The 24,860-nt window shown below is 38.9% G+C and overlaps 1 protein-coding gene across 2 annotated transcripts; it reads left to right on the top strand.

The window, feature by feature from the left end:
• Positions 1-2,639: 2,639 nt before the first annotated feature.
• On the top strand, positions 2,640-24,282 carry adgrg1 (adhesion G protein-coupled receptor G1). Of its 2 annotated transcripts, none has more exons than XM_085290332.1 (15): positions 2,640-3,034; positions 13,502-13,571; positions 14,575-14,846; positions 15,168-15,354; positions 15,585-15,627; positions 15,831-15,909; positions 16,852-16,974; positions 17,167-17,283; positions 17,741-17,783; positions 17,894-18,000; positions 18,171-18,286; positions 18,368-18,630; positions 18,709-18,808; positions 19,036-19,313; positions 22,773-24,282. In XM_085290332.1, the coding sequence occupies exons 2-15, from the start codon at positions 13,526-13,528 to the stop codon at positions 22,898-22,900; spliced, it is 1,902 nt and encodes a 633-aa protein (XP_085146458.1). In that variant the 5' UTR covers positions 2,640-3,034; positions 13,502-13,525; the 3' UTR covers positions 22,901-24,282. The 2 variants fall into 2 exon arrangements, with proteins under 2 accessions (XP_085146458.1, XP_085146397.1); XM_085290271.1 differs by having other exon boundaries at positions 13,497-13,571.
• The last annotated feature ends 578 nt before the right edge of the window (positions 24,283-24,860 follow it).

Raw genomic sequence — 24,860 nt, 5'->3', positions numbered from 1 at the left:
ATGACTCCAAGGTTCCTCGCAGCATTACTGGAGGCCAAGGTAATGCCATCCAGAGTAACAATCTGCTTAGATACCATATTTCTAAGCTTTTCAGGGCCGAGTACAATAACCTCAGTTTTATCTGAATTAAGCAGAAAGTTGGCGGCCATCCAGGTCTTTATGTCTTTAAGACATTCCTGCAGTTTAACTAATTGGTGTGTTATCTGGCTTCATGGACAGATAGAGCTGGGTGTCATCTGCATAGCAGTGAAAATGTATGCTATGTCTTCTAATAATATTGCCTAGGGCAAGCATGTATAATGTAAACAGAATTGGTCCTAGCACTGAACCCTGTGGAACACCATAATTGACCTTAGTATGTGAAGAGGACTCTCCATTTACATGCACAAATTGGAGTCTATTAGATAGATATGATACAAACCACTGCAGTGCAGTACCTGTAATACCTACAGCATGTTCTAATCGCTCTAATAGGATATTATGGTCAACAGTATCGAACGATGCACTGAGATCTAGTATAGTTGTCCTATGGACAGATTCCCCCACCTGAGCTGTAGATCTCTGCAGCTCGTCCAGAGTCACCATGGGCCTCTTGGCTGCATTTCTGATCAGCGCTCTCCTTGTTCGGCCTGTGAGTTTAGGTGGACGGCCTTGTCTTGGTAGGTTTACAGTTGTGCCATACTCCTTCCATTTCTGAATGATGGCTTGAACAGTGCTCCGTGGGATGTTCAAGGCTTGGGAAATCTTTTTGTAGCCTAAGCCTGCTTTAAATTTCTCGATAACTTTATCCCTGACCTGTCTGGTGTGTTCTTTGGACTTCATGGTGTTGTTGCTCCCAATATTCTCTTAGACAACCTCTGAGGCCGTCACAGAGCAGCTGTATTTGTACTGACATTAGATTACACACAGGAGCGCTGTATGTAGTCATTAGCACTCATCAGGCAATGTCTATGGGCAACTGACTGCACTCAGACCAAAGGGGGCTGAATAATTACTCACACCCAACTTTGCAGTTATTTATTTGTAAAAAATGTTTGGAATCATGTATGATTTTCATTCCACTTCTCACGTGTACACCACTTTGTGTTGGTCTTTCGCGTGGAATTCCAATAAAATTGATTCATGTTTGTGGCTGTAATGTGACAAAATGTGGGAAAGTTCAAAGGGGCCGAATACTTTTGCAAGCCACTGCATATAATACTTCCACACAAGACAGTGCACGAAAAAAGATTTTGAACATATACAAGCATACACTTTGTGCATGTGTGCACCTTGAAAAAAGGTTATGTCTATATTTTGTGCAGCTTTGGGGTTTCTTGAAAGTTGCCAGTAGTAAGACACTCAAGCCTTTGTTGCTTGATATCTTGCAACATAAAATTTGTCGCGATTAGGAAGAATTGCCTGCTGAGTCATAAACTCAGCTCAAATATGTAGAGTAATACTTCTCCTAGTCTCATGCAGCTGAAGATTATTTTATAAACTAGTTGATAGAATGTAATCTATCTTGGACACCACAAGGAAGGAACAGTGTTACAGCTGTTCGTAATGTTACACTTTTGTTTTTTGTAATTAAGGACACCGAGGGCCTTGGTTGTCTGTTGTTCATGCTAAATATCACATTATAACAAAATTTTAGTCTTTTGCACTTCACCTGTGGGGTTTTCTCATTGATTTCTTTGCATCTCTGTTCAAAGCATCTCCAAGGTGAAGCTGTGGTTTGTGGTGATATTTGAAGTCTAAAAGCATGCCAGCTGCTTGTGGCATTGACGTTGTACAGTCATAACTGCCTTCCTGATATCAGTATCACAAAAAATAAGTCACTTTTATGGCATGTTGATCTATTGATAAGGTGGAGACAGGCCTGCCTTTTCAAGTGTTCAGGCACTTAAGAAGTAGCCTACTTAAGTGGCATTTAAGCACGCATAGAATAACTGATTTGCGCTTTTAAGCAATGCCCAACTCAGAACAAACCTTCCCACAGTGAACAAAATAAATCGATATGAATAAAATTATAAATTTTAGGAGGTTTATAAGATGTGATAACAAAGCATAATGTAATAAATGTCTATATGCCAATAACAATCGCATTAAGTGGGTAGTTATTCAATAAAGCTATGCAGTGCTGAGGTTTGTCCCCTTGAGAATGTTCTTAGAAGTAGAATGAGTAATTGGATTCTCGCCCGTCCTCTTCAGTTCAGCCCTCTCTTTCTCTCTCGCTCTCTTCTGCTCCCCCCCTCCCCCCAAGATCCAGGGATAGTCACTCTGTCTGGCTTTCCGTTGAACACCTTGCTGCTGTGACAGCAGTCAAGTGAAACTCGGAATTTTAAAGAGAGGGAGAGAGAGATACGGACAAAATTGCGTGGCTTCAAAATAAAAGCACCAATGACCAAAGTGTGAAATTGAAACTTAGTCAAGTTCAGTTTCCTAAAAAATATAGGTAACTAAATTACTCTATGGCTAAATTTAGTTCTTGTTTTTTTTAAAGATGCATATGCTTTTAACAAACACATAGAATCTGTCTGAGATTACAAGATGAGTTTTTTGCATTATTTAATTATTATTTATTTATTTATTTTGCTTAGGTTTTATTTTGAAAGTCTAAAGGAAAAGTTCCTTTATTATAGTAAACTCGACAGCTGCCGGCGCGGACACCTAGTTATCTGTGGACAGGCTTCGCGGTGGTCGGCTTCAATTATCGTTTTACTGGGACACTTTTTTTTAATCGCTCACTTTCCTTTAAAAAACAAAACAAAAAACGTTTTCACGGTTTCGAACTGCTGCTGCCGCAATTACCGGGAAAAAAAATAGCAGCAACGGTCCAGGATGAACTTTTCCTTATCCCGGTTAACATTTTCGCTTCTTTGATTGGAGAATCCCGGGCGTGTGGAACTACACTTTTCCATTTTTAGTGGGTTCACTGCGAGTGGAACAGTGGGCGAAAGTGTTAGGTGAAGACTTTGAACATCATAAAGCGTGGTGGTGATTTTCACGAGGAGACCTGAAACCTCGAATACTGACGGGGGAAATATTCAAGGTAAGCCTACGCGCTCACGGAAGAATAATGCTGCATATGTTGGTTGGCTTTAGAAACCTAGGCTAAAGTTAAACACACACACATATGTATATATCACATTATCTCTCGCTCTCTCTCTATATATATGTGTATGTGTGCGTGTGTATAGAGAGACAGAGAGATATGTATATATCACATTATAGATAGCTAGATAGACGTGTGTGTATCTATTTATGTATGCGTTTGAGTATCTCTGATATACATTTGCACCTCAATTAATTTATGAAAACATTTTGTGAATAAAATATAAACTAAAATAATCTTACTAAATAATCTTTGTGCTATAAAGTGATAATTAATTTACAAAAACATTAAAAAGGAGAGAGATACTAAGGCTCATTTGTTACATGCCCTGTAAGATAATAATGGTGGTTCAGTGTTAGTATTTATTATAAATGGCTTGGTTAACAGTGGTCGACCCATTTTTAATGTGTTATTTTGCCTTGTTTATTTCACATTAATTTCTTTTTTCATTGCTTATGTGCGTGCTTGAGCTAGGAATACATCAGTGCGCTGTTTACAGTAAAAAGGTTGTGACATTGGTTACCATTTTCTTCACCTCTCTCAGCCTGTATCTGTACAAAGAGGTGATGTCTGGGTTCATGCTGCTGCCTGAAGGCAGCCATCAAAGGTAGTGATAACAGCTCGAACTTGCTCTCCTTACAGCTGTAGCGTGCGGTTTCCTGTCAGTGATGAGATGCACAATCAAAAGACTTCACTCATGTAGAAAAAAAAAACTCCTGAACAACAGAAGATGGGCAATGGCCCAAATTAAATTAGATAAAGCAGCACATGCAGATATGAGAACTACTGGAAACTGAAAGTGATAAAGTAACAAATGAGAAGGGTATTTTTTTTAACCATTCATCTTGAGAAATGCAAATGCTGCTGTGGTTGTGTGACTCATTGCAGAAAGCGCTTCTCCTTTGTGCTGACTTCTTTTTTTTTAATAATGAGGAAAAGAAAGCCGTTGATGGCGAACCAAAGCCCTTGGCGATCACCTAAGGCCACACTGGGGGTGATTTAGACTTAATAATATGCAGTCTTTTGTCCGTGCCAGAGTTCGTATGTGTGTTGTTTTATTGATTTATTCATATCCCCGAAGGAAATGTGTGCAGCATTCCACCTGCTCCTCCAATTTCCTCGCAGAGTATGTCGAGATACAGATAAAGGAGCCATGTAATCACATGCACAGACATGCATACCTTCCCATAGCACTGTGGTGCTATGGGAAGGTATGCAAGGTCCAATGCAAATGTACCCTCAGGAACATTCCCCACGACCCATATTCCACCTAACCTTGAAAAATATCTCCGCATTCCTGCTTTGACTCAGCTTTCCTGGGGTTTAGTTGAGTGTCTGCTGCATGTGGTGAGATGAGAAAAAACAAACAACTTATTACAAATAGAATCTCACTTTGAGACTCATTCAGTAGCCGCTCAGCGTTAGTGCTGTAAATCAACATGACAGCAGCAGCACTGCTGGGCCCGTTGCTTCATGTAATGTGCTTCAGAAAAACAAAAACGTCTTATCTTTTAGGAAACGGTTGCACAAAAGTGTAGCCCAGTGAAGTCTCCTCCTAGCAGCACCATTTAAGCCAGTGTTAGAAAAGGCTTGAAATGCTTATTAAGGACCCCTTTTTTGTCCCTTAATTGATTCTGTCATTTTTCTTGATGAAAAATCATATAGAGCCATAAAATAAGTAAATCCAAACACATACGTACGTTTCAATGCAATCAGCGAATATTCTAATTTAAAAGTAAGTGACAGCTTTGTAAGTGTAAGCTGTCAGTATGGGTGTGCACAGTTCTTTTAACCACTGGCTGAACCAGCCTCTGAATCAGCCAGTGGTCTTTGACCCTTATTCATGCTCGCTGTCACTTCAGCTTTAAAGCCTGACAACAAAGAGCAGCTTTTGTTCCCTGGCTTACTCTTCTTCCATGCACATTCTTTGCTGCTTCACTCTGCTGCTTGTAGACGAGTGGGGTGAATTTAGATTGAAAACTGCCACAGGAAACAAACTCAGGTTACTTTAAAGGCACATTCATAATAAATATGTTAATATGTCTATAATTTAAAATGCTCCAGCTTGTTCCAAGACTGAGGGTAAAAGAAATAGTGAAACTGGATGGGTCGTTTTTTTTTTTCACATATTTAACTCAGGTGACTAGTCAGCAGAATAGAAGGACAGACATGAAAAGCAGTGACAGAAAATGTTACCCTGAGGTACTTTAAATCTTTGAGAATGACAGGAAATGGTATTTTCAAGGTACTTTTACTGAAACCAGGTCACGTATATCAAAGGGTTTAATAGGAGGTGCTTATCATTTGTAGAAAACATTCTCATTAACTCATGAAAGATTAAACTAAGAATAGACTAAAAATGTAAATGTTGCCCCTTTTCACAAGTGAATTGTATAATGTGATACCTAAGTCTTGTGAGATGTGTATATGAAATAAACATTTACTTTTGAAGAGAAATGCTAATGTGAGCATCCTAGCATGCCCTCAGTGGCAACGCTGAAATGCTGATCCTAGCAGTTTCGTCTACTGTCGTCAGAGCTTCATCTTTTCGTGTTTGGTTGAAAATCAACCCAACTGACAAGTAAATTATAATTCACTAGAAGATAAGTCTGTCACACGCATTTACATTAAGATACTTTTGGTATACTTCGTTGCTCAGTTATGGCTATATCTAGCAAATGTGTGTGCTGCATAGATGCTAGAAGTCGTGGCGTGGGCTGTGTCCCAAAATAACACAACACACTTAACATCTAGCCCACATTGCACAGGTCTTTGTCTGAGGCGATGCAACGCGTTTCAGTTCATCTGCTAGAGGTGTGAATTACCAAAGACCCAAAGGGGCAATATTATCATAATACCCAACTCAATGATACAATTTATTGTGATTCTGATACTTTTGCTAAATATTGCAATAAGTTATTGTGATATATTGTGTTTTATCATATATTTTCTGTTGCAAATGATGTCTTCAGTCATTTTTTTCTACAGCAAAGTGTGATTGTTAACCAGCCAGACTGACCAACACAGTTTATTCAAACTTGTAATTAAAGTTGCATGCACCTGACAAACTGAACTTTTTCTATTGCAATCTAGTCCAGTTTACTGACTAACTAAAATACTTTCTATTTACTTACCAATTCAATGCAAACATGTAGACTATTGTACCATTAAATAAGTCTTGAACCTAGAGAGTGATCACCATTTCTGAGATGTGAGGTGTTGTATGAATCCACTGCCTGTGATGTCCACATGTGTCAGGTTAATGCAACCCTTTCTGCTGTACCTTTCCTCAACTTTGCACTTCCCTTCTCTGTAGAACCTAGGTGTGGCTGTATACATGAAAAAGCATTGAGATGGTGTCAAATATCTGGATCCCATTGTCTTCATCAAGACCAGGTGATCGATATGTTATCTTCTTAGCTCACTCTGAATTGGGAGGTAGCTCTAGTGTTTACTTTGGCATCCATGGCTGATTATTTTCAGACTTTTTACTATCATACAGTACTCTTTACAAATCCATCTACTTTGTCTTGCCCTTGTAAGAAAAAAATAAGTCCATGTGTCTGATTTAGATGTAGATGGCACTTTTTTGGTTTTCGTTCTTTTGCTTTATATCACCCACACCAAAAAGTACCAGTAGTCAGTACTTCGTTTTCACATATGCCAGAACCAAAACAAGATTATGCCTGCCTAGAAAGGTAACTACACATTGCTGTCAACGCAGCCCATACAGTTGGAAGCGCTGGCCACAATGTTGATCACTACCTTAGACTACCTTATATTGTAGTACAAGCGTAAACCAGGTTGGTTATGTAGGTCAAAGTACAACCGCAGCAGATTTATTGGTACTCTAGCACAGTGTATTTGTGGTAGTAAACTGCTACCAAACATACACCGCAACTGTAAGTATAACAACTATAACCCTGCTTGATAACCAAGCGGTAGTCTCTATTGTAAAGGCATACATAAAACAAATTTAAACTACTGGATTTTTGAAACAGATTTGTCTCTTTATTATTATTACAATTACCTATCCTCAAGCTAGGGCTGCTCAATTAATCGAATTTTAATCACGATTACGATCTGGGCTTTCAACGATCATTAAAAATGACTGAGCCGATTATTAGCCCCTCCCTCGTGCTTTACTCTCACGCTGCTCCGTGTGGCAAATCAAGCGCACCTCTCTGCATTTCCAACATGTGTCACAACAATTAAGAAGACCCAAGGGAAGCTCGGAAAGCTATGCAGAAGTTATTTGGGGAGGAGAGTGACTGCCGTTGGTTGAAAAGAGAGGTAAAAGAAAAAAAACTTCAGTGGTGTGGAAACATTATGGGTTCTACTTGACGTGGATCAAGTAGACATAGTGTGTACACTTTGCTACAGTGTCGTAACTGAGAGCAACACTGCAAAGTTCACTAAACATAGATGTTTACATTTTTCATTTATTTTTTATATTGCAAACATTTGCACTGTTATCAGTATTTGCACACTATTTTATATTATTTTTTAAAGTCATTATTCAATACATTGTTATTGTTAACCCTTTAAATCCCTGTAGAACCTGAACCGCGTAAGCTAGCGCAATAATTTGTTTTGCATATGAAACCAGAGGAGTTGTACTTACATCTTATGCCATCAGCTTGTCCTCGGTCACGGTTCCCTTCCACATAAAGCTTTGCAAAAATTGCATAAAAAGCGCTTGCAGGAACAAAAAAATAATATTCCAGAAACACGCTTTGCCGATCCGATCAGCTGTTCGTAACACTTCCCACATTGAACAAGACGTCAACGCGAACTATCGCATGTCCGCCATTTCCTGTCCGAAACCGACTTCATTTTCACGGAAAATGTAGTTTTTTACTTGTAGGCCTTAAAAGCCTATACTGGTGTTTTTATAAGTCATGTTTGACTTTTCTGAATAGTTTCTGTGATGCTTAGAACTCGAATTGCACTGCTGGAAATAGTTTATTTTGATGCACATGCTGCTTTCTTTGCAAATTTGCATCATAGGATTGTTTTTTGTTTTTCCTGCAGTATATAAAAATTGATGTATCTCCAAAATAAAACTATGAAGACACTCAAAATAAATTTACTGTGGTGGGAAACTATGTTTTGCAACTTTTTTGTATTTAAAGTTTTGAGGGATAAGCCTCTTAAATTTCCCCAAGTAGAAATATATGTAAAAAAAAAAAAGGTTTTCAATTGTTTTGTAGTTTATTGCACTTTTTTGTAATTAATGTAATTACTATGGACTTAATGCATACATATTATTAAAATATGGGCTATAACAGTTGTATAGCAACTTGAAATGCTCCCAAAAATGGCACTACAGCATGTAAAAAAAATAATATAAGCTCTGGTGGACTTGGTTCTATGGTAGGTCTTAAAGGGTTAAATAAATATCGTCAAATAATCGAGATCTCAATTTCAGTGAAAATAATCGTGATTATCATTTTTGCCATAATCGAGCAGCCCTATCTCAAGCTTCACAGCCACTTCATTACTAACACCTTGGTAGTTCAAGGTTGGGCCCTCGGGCCTTCAGATTGCCTAAAATTTGCGTGTTAAAGATTCAAAAACATTAGAGAAACAATCTTCAGAGATTTTTGTCCATATTGACACAATAGCATAACGCATTTGTTGCAGACTTCTCATGTCCACTTCTCAGTGTAGTTTATGTTTGATGAATGAGAATGAAGAACGGCAAAGACAGTCGGCCTTGATGAGCAGAAACGTTTCAAACTTTTGTGGCAAAATATATTAGGTTTGGATAATTCACTAGCAAATATAAAAGTGTTACATATCCATGTACCTTGGAACACAGATTGCGTACTCCGTCTGGTATCATTTTCTGCCATCTGTGTCACACATTGTTTTGACTTTTGTGCCATAGTGTGAGAACTTGTAAAGATGATTCATATAGGCAGGTGAGTCAGACCCACATATGTCATTACTGGAAAACAGAATCAAGCAGACGGGGGAATCACAAGTGTTGTCTCGTTAACACAGTTGTGGGTAGTTTGAATGGATGCATGTGTTCACATAAATGCTGAGGCAAAGGCTCTTATCATATCATCTTATAAATGTGTAGGAGTGACAAATGGAGTGAATTTAGTTTCTGGATGTGTGGAGTCTTTGTGCTGAAAGGTGAGAAATTCTAAGACTGCTACGGTATGCGAGCACTGCGTCTCACTAACACACTTCCACGTATGCCAGGCTTTGGTCATTGCATCTCTTTCACACCCACATTCACACAAGCATAGGAAGTGAAAGAAAAGGGGAAATTCTTGTGCTGAATTGATCCCTGGCCAGTGTACATGAACAATAGAGAGTGAGTGCAGAATTAGAGATAGTTTACACAACAAGCTGAAATATTGTGTAAGAGAGAGTGGATATATTTGTTTAAATTATTTGTGTCACTGCAAACTTTGCAAAGACTCGAACCCAATTATATAATTGCACATAAAAGATTTGATAATAGGCATCATTGTCACCTTAACTAAGCTTACAGTGTGTGTTCACTCTTGTAGCTCTGGGTGTGGTGACAGTGGCCATTTATTTTTAACCTCTGATCTCTTCGTAGATATAATGAGAAAACTGTAATGAGCAGTTCGTGGGTGATGCTGCTACAAATCATACACTAATGCTGTGTGTGAATTCATCACCACTGCGATGCACCTGATATTTCACCCCAACTCTAAATTTAAAGTTTGGGGATTGTGTTAAGTACGTATTGGGACCATGGACTCTATTATGAAGATGCAAACAATAAGACATAACAAATTAAGACAAACATTTTAAAGCCTCAAGATTGGCCTTCTTACCTATTTATTTATTTATTTATTTATATAAATAGGAACTCTCTTTGATGATATGGGTAGTTTCTAAAATGTACTTTCATGAGAAACGGAACAGCTGACAAAGTAACCACACCCATGTTTATTCACAACTTCATTATTTCAGCTTATATGTATATATGTAGGAGGAGATCAGCTGACATTTTGAGCCAAACTAAATTAGGGTTTTGTGGAAGGATCATTTTGGGAATTTTAGCTCGAAAAAGTCCAAATTGGTGTGTAGGTGTAAAGGTCATATGTAGGACTTTGATGACACTATTGTCGTGTTTTTATAACCTTAGAATGATCCTTTTGTATCTACAGAGGGAGGGACTCCTGTTCCTCCGAGTCCACCAGGAGAGACAGAGGTGTGTGTTTAGGTTAAGGTACCACAACAGCTCATTTCTGTCCTAGCATGGTACCATGGTACAAGGGCCACCAAACAAGCTCATCACTTACTGCTTTTGAAGATTCATCCAAGCTTTGGTCTCTTGAGCTTTCGTTTCCGTTGTAATAACATACATGAAACAGACCGATGGAATTGATGTTTTTCCTTAACAGATGTCTCTCTCATGAGACACACTGATAACAGCAATTATCCCCTGCTCAAGCTTACTTCTTCTTAAGCCACTTCATTAAGCACACCTTGGTGTTGCAAGGTTGGATCCTTTTTGCCTTCAGAACTGTTGTAACATATTCAACAAAAAAACATTCCTCAGATGTGTTGGAGCATATTGACATGATGATATTACACAGTTGTTGCAGACTTATCAGTTGCAAATGCGTGATGTGAATCTCCCATTTTGCATGTGCTCTGTTGGATTAAGATCTAGTGAATGAAGAGGCCATTTGAATTTGTGAAACGGTGCATCATCATCCTGAAATCAGTCATTAGATGATGGCTGTTCTGTGATTGTAAAGGGATGGACAACCATAGCAACAATACTCAGGGAGTCAGTGGCATTTTGGAAGTTATGTACAAAGACTCCACTCTGACCTGCTGACCTGTTGATACAGGACAGAATGCTTTTATTAACACCAAATTCTCACCCATCAAACTATTGCAACAGTTTATCGTCTACCTTTGGTGAACATATGTGGATTGTTATTTGAGTAATTGTTGCCTTCTTATCAGTTCAAAGCAAGCTCCTCCTCTGAACAACAAGATATTTTTACACAGAGAACTGCCGCTCAGTGGATATTTTCTCTTTTTCTGACCATTCAAGGTTAACCGTAGAGATAGTTGGGTGGAAAAAATACAGTAAATTGACACCACCAATCACATCGTTTTCAATATCTCATAAATCACTTTTTTCCTGACATAGAGGCTGAAATTATGATACAGAGCTCCACAATGAATCATGTTATTATATCATATTGTATCATGCTATTCTAGTAAAAGTTGTAATTCAGATAAATAAGTTTTCTAAAGATCCTAAAGCCTTGATAAATGAAAAGACAGTAACATATTTTAAACTACAATATCTGTTTAACTGAGGCAGAGAAATATTACTGCACTCCTTCCTGGCAGGTCACTATATTACACATTAGTTTCTCAAGCATGCACCGCTTGAAGTTACACCTTAGCAACTTTTTTGCTTTTGTCACTTTTAAATTATCAGAGAACGAAATGCCAAAACCACACTTTGACACGGAAAATACAAAGGTTTCATTTTCACACGTCTTTGTGTTAGATAACTGAACTGAAAAGTAAACTGTGGGATATTTTGATATTGTCTTCTTGGCTTCATTTCAAGAAGATATCTTATGTCAAACCACAGTTCTGCATCACAAGAAGTGTCGCAGCTGAGAGAACTGGCTGGTGTGACGTGGCATCTTCACAGGAAAGCTAATGTTCAGCTGTCGCTCTCAAACTAAATGCTTGAGTAACAAGTGGTGAGGCTTGTGTGTTGACTGGGATGACCATAGTGAAGACATGTGACACAGATAACGATAGAACAGACTAACGCTCTAAAATTTAGAGCATTCTCATGTCGGTATATATAAGAAAATGCAGTTAATTCAATATGACTTTATTTACATGACAGATTATTATCTCAAGGCAATTTGTACTGTAAGCTAAAAACCCTACTGTTTTTATAGAGAGAATCCTAACAACAGACATCCTCTATGAGTAAGTATATGGCAATGGTGGGGGTGAAGAACTCTCTTTTGACACGAGGAGACCTCAAGCAGAACCAGGCCTTGGGAGGGGCAGCCAATTGCATTGACCAATTTGGGTGTCAAGAGAAGGAAAAGGGAGGAAAGAGGAAGATATAGAGGCAAAAAAACAACAAAGAACTGAGCATGTTAACATCACCGACTTATCAAACTCTAAAACTGAAGCCAGGCCAATAGAGCATCAGTGAAAGTGCCGCATAATGCAAAAAAGTAAGGTAGCATTTTGTGTGTTCATCAAATAAACCTCCTGTTTGTGTGTGTTTGTTTGCTTATTTGTATGTCTCTGTGCATTAATGGGTGGGTTGTGCAAGGCTTATATCTTTCTCAAGTATCGAGTGTGGGTGTTATAAATAGCAAGCTGTCCTCTCAGGATATGCAGTGTGATATTTCCCTGTCTTTCTATTGTTCTTTTTTCTGTCTGTCTGCCTGCTTTGTCTGTGGTTCAACAGGTTCCTGTCTGCTTTTTTGATTATTTTCCAGACATTCTCACTGTCACGCATACCATGCAGTAAACCCACGCGACGTGGTCACAGATCTAGTATTTGTTAGGTTTTAACTTCCACGCTATGAGCTTGTCTGGATGTGGTGATGTAAAGCAATGACACCAGACTAGGATGAGTTTCCGTCTTTGGTTGAAATTGAAAATGACAAAAATGCATTTGTGGTTATTTGAGACATGTCCGTCTGTTGACAGTCATGTGATTCTCTAATATGATGCAAAGTGGATTTTTTTCAAAGAAAATTCCCAGTTGTATATTTTTCTGCTTTAGACACTAACTGGTGGTGGACATGGAAACTGTCAGTATAAGCTTGCTTGACTATTCAGCACTTGACCTTGGAGGAAAAGCAGCTCACTGTAGGGTTATGGAAAGACTGAATTGCTGATGCATGTGTATGTGTTCTCATTCCCGTTACAAGGGGAAGACTGTTTCCATTGATAAGAGCTTAGAAAGGTCGCTGTGTTTATTTTGAGGCTGAACTCATTTGTGTTCACTGATATATAAGGACAGATAACAAACCAGGCGTCCAAATGAGAATGGTATCACTAAGAAAATGTCATTACATTAAACTGGGAACTTTTTGTTTCGTTTTTTTATGACTTCATGTAAAAAGAATGTAATTGATATGCTTTTTTTATTTGTTCTAACATTTTCTATATGTGGTTAAAATTGGCTGCAAATTAACACTGTGCTCTTTCATTTAACCATGCACACACACACACACACACACACACACACACACACACACACACACACACACACACACACAGTTTTAGCCACTGATTTTAATGGTGCTAAATTGCTGTTCTCCTTGCATAAGCATTTACGCAGTTATAAATTTGTTCCCCTTTTAAAACCGTTTCACTTTTTGTATTTCTGCAGAACAGGTGTTAGCAACCGAGCTGCAGCCGATGGATAATCTGAAGTTTGCGCTCTTCTTAATCATCCTCACCACTGGTAAGATCTTAGAGATACTTTATCTTGTTCATCATAAAGCAAACTGCATTCATGTTGTGCCACTTCCTACATTATACGTTATGTTGCCCTTTTTATAGATATTCTAGAAGAGACATTAAATGAACATGACAGAATTCTCAAAAATATATTAGATTATCAGTTTTTCATAGCATTTCCTTTATAGTATTTTTCTCTATGTGACCTCTGTTTGTGAGCATTAGACAACTAGAGTGCCTCAGATAGTAAGGAAATACTTTGCTGACACAGGAGAGTTAAAGCTTCCACTACCATAAGAACTCTTCGGTCAGTATCATAAAGCAAGGCAGGACACATGGGCTCCAATAGGAATCAATGCAACGCCGAGCTCATGAACTGATCATAAGTTTAAAATTTGTAAATTGTAACTGTGACCTATTACCCAAGTGCTGGCAGACACACATTCATTTACATGTCAGTTTTCTGCCCTGAACCTAAAGTCTAGCCAAAGTAGTGACATTTTAGCAAACAATGCAGGTAGATGGCAGGATTGTGTTACTGAATGCGGAGGTGTAGTATTCATTGCTTTCAGTCATGTAACCAAAGCAAAGCCCTGGAGGAGGAAAATAATATAGCGACAACATGCTAGGAAACACTCAGTACTATAGAACTGCAATACAACCCACTAAGTTTCCCAGTAGCTTCAAACCACAAATATTTAAATCACCTCAGTGAAGAGAAGTGAAAAATATTATTTGAGCACTTGTAGTCCACATTGCAAAGTCCCTGCAAGAGGTCTACTTTAGAAATGCTTAACTTCTCTCTCTTGAATAATCCCTGCCCTTAAACTACCACCAGGATGAAAGCACATACAGTAGAGTGCAGCAAGAGGGTTGTTTTTATCATCTGGACTGGTCACTAATACCATTGTGAAGTAGACGAAATTTTTCATTTTCAAAACAAGTGGGAGAACCAATTAGCTAAATGTGTTAATTATGTTTTAATACTGTGTGCTGTATTTTAACAGTTTCCAGTAACAATGACAATGACCTGGACTGGAACTTTTGCGGCACATGGCACCATGGCAACAACCCCCTGAGCCTGAACCTCAACATCTCTACTGGCTGTAAAGGAATCTCCATTTCAGCCAGTGAGAGCTTTCTGTCCATCAACGGGCAGATCACAGCCCAGTGTAGGAGATCTGAAGTGATTACCTTCAAGCACCTTGGACTTGAGTCAGGGGAGGACATCAAGTTCTGTCTGGACTGGGAGCCACTGCTGGACCAGTTAATGCTGACAGTAAGTGATAACAATTTTTAAATTTAAGTGTGGGTTCTAAATGCTATTTTTTTTTGTTTCATCATTTGACACCCATTATTTTACTCAATAACATTAAAGTTCAGGAGAACTCAACTAAAAATGAGCGTGAGGTAGTTAAATGAAAGATGTGGAAAAAGCACATGTGTATAATAATATACCACCACCACATTCTAAAAGCCATATAACAAAATGTAAAATTTATATGATGTTCTGTACACTGCATACACTACACTAGCTAAATTCAAGATTATTATGATAATTTCTGTTTTTTGTTTTTGTTTTTCCTGTTGTGATGTTCAGGTAGGAGAGAAGAAGCTTATTCTGTGCTCACCTGCAAGCCTGCAGGATTCCTGCTGCACTGACCTGAGTAATGGCCCAAACACACAAGAAGCAGACTACGGCATCCTCAATACCGAGATTAATCATGATTTCATCACCGACAAAACACGGATGGCGTACAACTTTCAAGCAAATTCCACCAACTACAGTAAGGAAGATTACACATATTGTGTCAGCATATTCTTGATAGAAAATCTGTGAATGAAATATATTTAGCAAAAAATAAAATTGATGTTCTGTACTGTTTTATTTGTTCCAATAACTCAGTTTGTCTGTAATGTTGTTCATATTTAGCTTTGCTGAACCAGCATTTCAGATTTCTGTTATCAAGTGCAGCATGTCAGAATCAGAACTTTCTCTTCTTTTCTGTTTTTGCAGCAGAATTATGTGAACAGGCGAAACGGGAATCCGGCCCCAACAAGTAATTTCCTCTCTTTTCCTCAAATGCACCAGTTTATTGCAGGGATATCATGGCAGGATGTTGTAGACTTGATCCTTCCTGAAGTACACAAACTTTGATTACAAACGAGGAGTGAAGACATTAGCTGTCTGATGTAATATTGCTCCATTCAAATGAAACATGACAAACTTATAATCATGGCTGTGCCTGATGTTTGTGTCCAGGTGTGCTGAGCCTCCATACGCTCACAAATCTGATGTGGAGATGAAGGAAGATTTCAAAGGCCACAGCGTCACATCACCTGTAAGACAAACACACAAAAGTTAAAGAGACTTGTCTTCAGATTAACCTTTTCTTTTTCAAACCAACCAGTGTGAGAAGGCTTTGATGATTTATTTTTAGAGAGTGGATGCTCTTTGTGATAGTGTGTCAGCTGTTGTATTGCAGTGTTACTGTTCTGAACTACCTCATCTTACAATCTCATTTAATTATAGCTACATTATAAAAAAGATAAAATGATCAAAATGTTATTTGTAATAAACTATACTGAAACAAAATGAAATTGAAAAATAATTGAAATTTAATAAAAACTAATGATAGCTCAAGAAGATGATCATTGTGTCAGGGATGAACTAAAAACAACATTTGCAGTTCATTGTAATTAATTTATGTCGCCCACTGTGGCACACGGATATGTTTTTATAGGTAAAAAACAACACTTGAACAACACACAAAAATGTCCCGCTCTGCAGAGTAATATCACCTCTTAAATCCAATTATTAGGTTTCTGTAGGTTTCACCTGAATCACACATCTGCAGAAGTGAGGTTTCACTTTCAGTCATACGACTGGGATGAAGATTCATATTTTTAGAGTTTGCACTGCTGACATTAGCAAAAAACCTTCTTTGCATCTGAGACTGTGTGCTTCCATTTTTAATCCAGACTTACTTTACAGCACATTTTTGAATAACCTAGAGTATTCATGCAAGTAGAGGGGAGAAGTGATGTAGTACAGAAAATAGGGTGGGAGGTTAGTCACATAAAAGTGACTGATGGCAGCATTCTACTGACGATTACAGGATGGTGTTGAAAGCTGACTTTTTTTTTCCTCTAAACGACCCTAAAATAGAGTCATTTAGTAACCCAACAATCTCAAAGCAGAGCCACAAGCAGAGCTGCAGAGTGAAGCAGGTTTTGCTTACATTGTAAAAACTCACAGTTCTTATATGTGCTGTCTTTTCCAGGCCATTGCTGGTAGACCTGTCAAGTCCAATATCACTGTCCACCTCCCTGCTGCCTTAAAACAAGCTGTGAAAAATGTTAGCAATGTAGCCTGCACTTTCTTCAATAACATCTCCCTGTTACAGGTAAGGCTGTTTGCCTTCAGTCGATACAGGCACATATGACAGGATTTCAGGTGACCTTATTTAGCTGTCAGCCTGCAATTTTTTCCAGTGTTCACATTTGCGATTCTATCTGGAATACTTTTGTTGCTTTGTGTGCAAATATTTATGCTGCATTGTGTAAGATGAAGGTCAAGTTGTGTGTGTTTGTTTCAGGAGGCTCACAAAACTGCCAAGCCTATCAATGATGTGGTGGAAATCACGGTGGAGAACGAGATCATCAGAAATCTGCCTGAACCCATTAGGATAGATTTTTACCATGAAGCCGTATCTGTAAGTTTGTGTGTTTCTGTGGCGTTTAGCCTGTATCAGTATGCTCCCCACCCACTTTATATTACTTAAAGCTACTTCCTTAAACTGACACTTACTGTACCAAATAGTAACTGCTGAAATTGACTGCAATGTGCAGCAGTACAGATGTCAATACACACACAGGCTGTCAAATGTGGCTCAGGTGTGGATGCTGTTAAAAGACAAACAAGATGGTTTTTACTTCCGTGACGTCTGCATATCTACCTCCACGGTGCAGCAAACACACAGAAACCACTTATAGGTCTCTTTTCTAACCTTATGTCTGGCAGAAACAGACTGTTGTTTATGCAATTTATGAGGCTGTCTATTGCATCTGTGCAATGCACACAACAACACATAAAAGCACCTGTGACGTGGATATTCTTTGACATTGTGGTGACATTGCAGCTCATGTCTCTCCCCTCCTTCTTTATTTCAGAAAAGAAAAACAAGGGCATGTGTTTCATGGGACACCAGAAAAGGTTGGAACCATTTAGAGATGAATATTATGTGCTACTTTACATATTTATCTGTATTTTCGTTTATCATAATTTTCAGCAATGCGGATTGATTTGATATTTCCCTGTTGCAGATTCTCTGCAGGTGAACTGGTCGAAGGATGGATGTAAGACAGAACAGAGTGGGGAAAACCACACTGTGTGTCAGTGTAACCATCTGACGTACTTCACTGTGCTGGTGGTGAGACATGCGGATACACTGCTTTTCATACAACAAATAAACAACAGACAGAAACCAATAGTGATGAGATTAGTAATGATTTTTAAAAGATACACAGAAATCAACAGTCTTCATTGTACCAGTGTGTCTTGTGAAGGCCATGTTGCTCACTGCACTGTTTCCTATGGCAGGACCTGAATCGTCAACCAGTGCCCCACCTGCTGGAGCTTACTGTCATTACATATCTGGGATGTGCCATATCTCTGATCAGCTGTGTTGCTCTTATAATATATCTCTGCAGGAAAAGGTACAGATGTTATTAATGTAATATACAATATAGATATTTTTTTTATTATTTTATTATTTTAACTTTCCACTGACTTTCAAGGAGGCGATCAAAGGAGCAGTCCTTGCCCATCCATGTGGGCTTAGCTGTGTCCCTCGCCTTCCTCAGCCTGATTTTTTTCTTCAATGGAGTCCTGGCTAACGTGGGAGAGGAAAGTGTGTGCACTTGGGTAGGAGCAGTACTTCACTACGCCCTCCTCTGCTCCTTCGCCTGGATGGGCATCGAAGTGTTGCACACTTTCTGGTTGGTCTACATGGTCTTCACCCCCCGTCTGAAGCCCTACATTTGGAACCTAGTTGGTTTTGGTGAGTTTCATTTCTGAAATGTATCTCATGACACATAAAGGTAAAGCACATGTAAGACTCTTGATTATTCTTTTCCAGCTCTTCCTGCTGTTCCCATTGTCATCCTGGCTCCAATAGGTGATATTTATGGGCTCATAGAGGTGCCACCAAGCGAAGACCCTGAGAATCCATATAAGATGTAAGCCTTTCCTTATCTGATCTAAAATTATTTGGAAAGTGAATAAATACAAGCACATGCTTGTATTTAAAATCATGCTTTCAAGGCAACAGCAAAACATTTCAAGGGATTATGGGAATCTTTAATAAAATGCTGAGCATATTTTGAACATCATTTGGCCTTTATATTTGCATTTTTATTCTGGATTTTTTTTTTTTCTTTGTCTTCTGACTGTTTGATTTTTCCAGGTGTTGGATGGATATAAATGAGAATAAAGGCTGGCTAGCTTTCTGTTTGACCAACATGATGACTCTGGCCCTCCTGGTGTCATCTGGCCTTGTGATGCTGTTCCTGGTCTACAGGCAGATCCGCACCAGGGATGAATGGAAACAGAACCGAGTGGCGTTTCTCAGCATCTGGGGCCTCAGCTGCTTATATGGGACCACTTGGGGTCTGGCCTTCCTTAAGTTTGAGCCCATTTCTACCTTTATTCTCTTCATCACCTGTATCCTCAACTCATTTCAAGGTCAGTGCTTTTGCTGTACAGTGATTCCAGATTACACTTCAGGTTTAAAATGAGATGTTATACTTAAGGACAAGTACCATAAGGATATTTTGCAGACCATCACGTGATAGATGAGCAGTTCGACAGTCATGATGACTGAGAGATGCTCTCACTCTCATACATTCTCCTACAGCTGTGCGAACACTGAACTGCTCCTGATAATACAGCTCACATGGACTCTTTGCTTTTCAGACAAAAACCAACATGGCCACTCACTTGTAAATATCCAGCAAAAGAAAAAAGGAAAAAAAAATTAAACTGAGGCATGAAATGCCATGCATCTTCATCTTTCAAAATCCTTCGGGAGTTTCCAGAGGCATTATATTATGCTGGATACCCCTAATTTGCATATAGAACCCTACACCTCAACTTTATGCAAATAAGGAATGTGTACCTCAACACCACATAGCCTGTAACACAATGCAACTTTACCTCAGTGTGTTATGTAGATGTTTTTGTAGCACAGTAGATGGAAACAATGGAAATGACAGACTCCTTGGACACATGCCATTGGCTTTGCAAACATGATGAGCTCATGTTTATGAACTACTTTGCATTTGTTCTTATTTATGAATACATTCCAGAAAGCTGTCAAAAGAGGATGATGATGCTTCTCAACATTAAATTACATCATTGTCATCTAATAAATACACAGATCCAAAGAAAAAGTGACTTGGAATAACCTCCACGTGCTTTTATAGCTTTTAACTATTTATAGTCGGTTGTTAGATGGGAGTATATTCATTGTTGGCTCATACACTGTGACTGTACATGTGGAGCCAGTGGCCTATTGTATCAGTGTGGGAATGAGACAATGGCCATGATTAATCAAGGCCTTCAGTTGCTGTTGCCTATCAGAGACAAAGCTGTTTCCTCTCACATGCAGCATGCTTGTTTTTGATTCAGCACCAAATATGTGATTTATTAACCCCATTATTGCTGCATAGTGGTATCAGAATGTGTTCTATGCCAGCCATATAACATGCAGTGGCTAAATGCTACGTCTGTAAATGACCCTACCTACAGGTGTATTATTTTCTTAAACATAGAAACAATTTAGAGCCCAATCTAGCTGTTTGCTGACATGACATTATCTGCATTTATAATGGCTGTACGTTTGTATAGAATAGGATTCTCTGCAACTTCCTTGTTGCTAGCACACAAGCTTGGAATGGTACGAACACAAAGACCATCTGATCCAAGCAAAGGCAGGCAGCATAGAAATGACTAAACTATGTCTCGTAACAGTAAAACAAGATTAAAGATTATTTTTAAACTGAATCGTTATGATATCATTGTAAGAACTACCACATAAATGATACCACAGATTATTTATTGTATTATATTTTTGTCAGCAGAAGTTGTTGTAAATAATATGGTTTATTTTTTACAAAACAGAATATAATTTTTCATTTTCTGTTCATCATTTTTAGAGTCATTGTTCAGCTACATCCAGGCAGCTGATAAAAACACGAGTGTATTGGTTCACCTCTGTACACTGTAAAATAATTTATTTTCAAAAATTCTTTAAATAAAAAAATATTAAAATTATGCAATATCTTTGAGTTAAAAAAATATTTTAAGGCTTTTGAATGATTTTAGAAACACGTGAAGTGAGCTGTTCTGCTGAGGAATGATAAGATAAGATAAGATAAGATAACCTTTATTAGTCCCACACGTGGGAAATTTGTTTTGTCACAGCAGGAAGTGGACAGTGCAAAAGTTATGATGCAAAAATTAGAATACAATAAGAATAAATACAGTACACAACTGTACAGAATAGAATAAAATAATATACTATATACAGTAGAATAAAATAGAATAAAAATATACAATAAGATAAAAATAGAATACGAATGCTATATACAACTGAGTAAAAATACAACGATGCCAGAAAAGATTATTGCACTTAGTGTTATTGCACATGTGTGGATGTGTGTGTTTGTTCAGTTAAAGTCTTTGTTGTAGAGTCTGACAGCAGTGGGGAGGAAAGACCTGCGAAATCTCTCCGTCCCACACCGTGGGTGCCGCAGTCTCCCACTGAAGGAGCTGCTCAGTGCTCTCAGAGTCTCCTGCATGGGGTGGGAGACGTTGTCCAACAGGGATGACAGCTTAGCCGCCATTCTCCTGTCACTCACCACCTCCACTGGGTCCAGAGGGCATCCTAGAACAGAGCTGGCCCTTCGGATCACCCTGTTCAGTCTCTTCCTGTCCCCAGCAGAGATGCTGCCGCCCCAGCAGACCACACCATAAAAGATAGCAGAAGCCACCACAGAGTCATAGAATTTCTTCAGGAGTGGGCCCTCCACTCCAAACGACCTGAGTCTCCGCAGCAGGTACAGCCTGCTCTGCCCTTTCCTGTAGAGGGCGTCTGAGTTATGAGTCCAGTCCAGTCTGTTGTTCAGATGAACACCAAGGTACCTGTAGCTGTCCACAGCCTCAATGTCCATACCCTGGATGTTCAGTGGTTGCAGTGGAGAATGCTTGTGCCTGCGGAAGTCTACCACCAGCTCCTTGGTTTTACTGGCATTGATCTGGAGGTAGTTCAGCTGGCACCAGTCCACAAAGTCTTGAGTCAGTCCTCTGTACTCCTTGTCGTCCCCATCAGTGATGAGGCCGACTATTGCAGAGTCATCAGAGAACTTCTGCAGGAAGCACTGGGTGGAATTGTGGGAGAAGTCTGCAGTGTAGATGGTGAAGAGGAACGGAGCCAGAACCGTTCCCTGTGGGGCCCCCGTACTGCAGACGACCCTGTCCGACACACAGCCCTGAGTCCTCACATACTGTGGTCGGTCGGTGAGGTAGTCCAGGATCCAGGTAGTGAGGTGATGGTCCACTCCAGAGTTCTCCAGCTTGTCCTTCAGAACCGAGGGAAGAATAGTGTTGAAGGCACTGGAGAAATCAAAGAACATGATTCTCACAGTGCTTCCAGCGGTCTCCAGGTGAGCGAGGGAACGATGTAGGAGGTGAATGACGGCATCATCCGCTCCAATGCCAGGCTGGTAGGCAAACTGAAGTGGGTCCAGTGATGAGCTTGTTAGGCGCCGAAGCTGAGCCAGGACCAACCGCTCCAGGGTCTTCATCAGGTGGGATGTCAGAGCCACCGGCCTGTAGCTGTTGAGGTCCTTGGGGCGTGAAGTCTTTGGCACTGGTACAACACAGGAGGTTTTCCAGAGCTGTGGTGGCATTTACTGCAAATAACAGATATTAAAGGCTCATTTTTTATGTAGTATATCTGAGAACGTTTTGCCACTGACTTATTCTTACTGCAAATCATGCTCGTTTCCTGCTAGCATATTTACTGCAAATTTTCTGTCCCTATCACACTCACGTCAAAGATTTTTTAAAACAATCAGATACTGTGGCAACTGAGTAAAAACAATCCATTTTGAATCTTGGTTTCTCGTCTGTCGCTCACAGGTTTCTTCCTGATGCTGCGATTCTGCATGCTGGACTGGATGCAGAAGCAGGCTGGTGGCTCTGGTCTTGGCAGCAGCAGCACCGGATCTACCAGGCAGCACATGCTCCAGGCCCAGGAGAAGAGTTAAATGAACAAAGATGCAGAAGCCGGACTTTGAATGTAAAAATAATGCCAGTATACCACCAGTGATGGAGGAGCTGGAGGTTGACCAGGACGTTTCTCCTGGAGGAGTGTTCTGATGAAATGTGTCTGTCAGGGGTGGTAACTGCAGGAGAATATGAGCTACAGCTAAAAAAAAAAGGTACAGCAGGTTCTCCATATATCCTACGTTTCTTAACTCTGTAACTCGGTAGTAACGAGCACAAGTTAGCTGTACGGGCAAACACAAATATGACCTGCTGTGTAACTGTAAAAGTGAAGATGGGTCAGTATTCCTTCCCAAACATAATCCAGCTGCTGTAACTTCTCAAACTTTGAGTGTACAAACCTTTTTTATTCACTCTAAATTATTTATTCTTGAGCTTGTGTTCTATTTAGTAATCATTACAACAGGAGAAAAAAGAAACATTTTACAAAATATATTTGCTGTTTATTTATAGCTCTATATGTCACACATTCTGAGTTATAATTAATTTTGGTGGCGATTAGCTAAATATTATATATCAATAATTCACTCAAGTTGCATTACAAAAAGGCATTTAATTACTTGATTCTTTTAATTTAGGCCCGTGGCAAAGAAATGACAGTATCACTCAGGAACTCCTTAATCAGGCCTAAAGCCTGCGTTTGCAGAAAAGCTAGACTGGCTCTAGTTGTACAGGAGGGGGATGTCAAAGTTCAAACTAACGTATGTGAAATTAGAAATTGTAAGTTGGAAATAATTATGAATTATTCCCAACACGGAAATTGCGAGCAGGAATAGATGCAGGTTACTGTTCTATTGTATATAAAAAAAAGAAAGCTATATAATACTATTGACGATGTTTTGAACTTTAGATAAGCTTTTTATTTTATATTTTGTATCATGTATGCTTTTTTATAGCTGCTTCCTAAGTTGTTTAAAGTAGCACTTTAGATTTTCGGTCATTTAAACATGTACTTGTTGAGCCTCAGTGAGTTTTCTTTTGAACTGTTTTAATGTGCAGATGGTAAATTCCATATTGCATTTGTCCACACTGTAAATTAATAAGTGAATATTTTATAAATGAATCCAGAGTGACTGTTTTTCTTTTTTTCAAACCTGATTATCAGACCTTTGTCTTTAAAATGGGCCAAAATGCATTTATTTGGTTGGATGCGTTCCAGTATTAAATAGAAATGTAAAATTGTCATGTATTTCATTGGCGTTATGTTTCAGTCATGTCCAGCAGAACTCACATATGTAAGCTTTTAGATACTGTGATGTTTGCACAAACTAAAATATATGTCACTCAATTTAATGTGTATATTTTGGTTTTCTGGATATATATTGACTTTTAATTAAAAAAAATCTTTTGGTTAAAAATGTCGAACTGCTGTGTGTTTGTGTAGATGCATGCCACACTGCACAACAAGAACATTTGCAGCTTGCTGTTTTCCTGTTCCCTCCCTCTTATCTGCTTCCTCCCCTGGGTTTTGTTTTTTCTTAATTGTTGCTTTCTTGCTGCTTGTTTTCCATCTCTATTGTGATACAGTGCGTACGTATTTGGTGGAAGAAGCCAGCCTGATACTTCGAAGAAAAAATTCATGGCTTTTCTTAATGCCTCAAAAGACTTTCATTAATAAATTTCATGATAGTGTTTTACATTTTTTTGCACCATAGCAATAAAATACATCCTTGCTCCTAGCATATGGATGTCACATTATTCTGTCTTTTCAGACATGGTGTCTTTCAGAGGACAGGTCTTTGTTCCAAAGATTCAATGGAAACATTATTTCATCATCCTTAACATGTAATATATTCATATTAAACTAAATAAAACAGAACACTTCACACTGACTTTCCCTATTGAAAGGAATAATAATACATTATATTAAATATGCAGGCCCTAGCCTGGCGACCCCTATTGGATACAGACACCCTGGTCAGGAGGGAAGTAGTGTTACCA

The sequence above is a fragment of the Mchenga conophoros genome, linkage group LG1 (genome assembly GCF_057382185.1).
Source record: "Mchenga conophoros isolate Kocher_MC1m ecotype Shallow Benthic linkage group LG1, M_conophoros_male_GT1.1, whole genome shotgun sequence".
Lineage (NCBI taxonomy): Eukaryota > Metazoa > Chordata > Actinopteri > Cichliformes > Cichlidae > Mchenga > Mchenga conophoros.
Note: the sequence above shows the minus strand (reverse complement) of the source record. Positions and strands in the feature narration are given on the sequence as shown.

What these genes read in the sequence shown, in the direction of transcription:
- adgrg1 (XM_085290332.1), top strand. Translation starts at nt 13,526, where the DNA reads ATGGATAATCTGAAGTTTGCGCTCTTCTTAATCATCCTCACCACTG. An exon ending in CTTAATCATCCTCACCACTG is followed by an intron (nt 13,572 to 14,574) that starts GTAAGATCTTAG and finishes GTATTTTAACAG; the next exon opens with TTTCCAGTAACAATGACAAT. An exon ending in AGCAAATTCCACCAACTACA is followed by an intron (nt 15,355 to 15,584) that starts GTAAGGAAGATT and finishes CTGTTTTTGCAG; the next exon opens with CAGAATTATGTGAACAGGCG.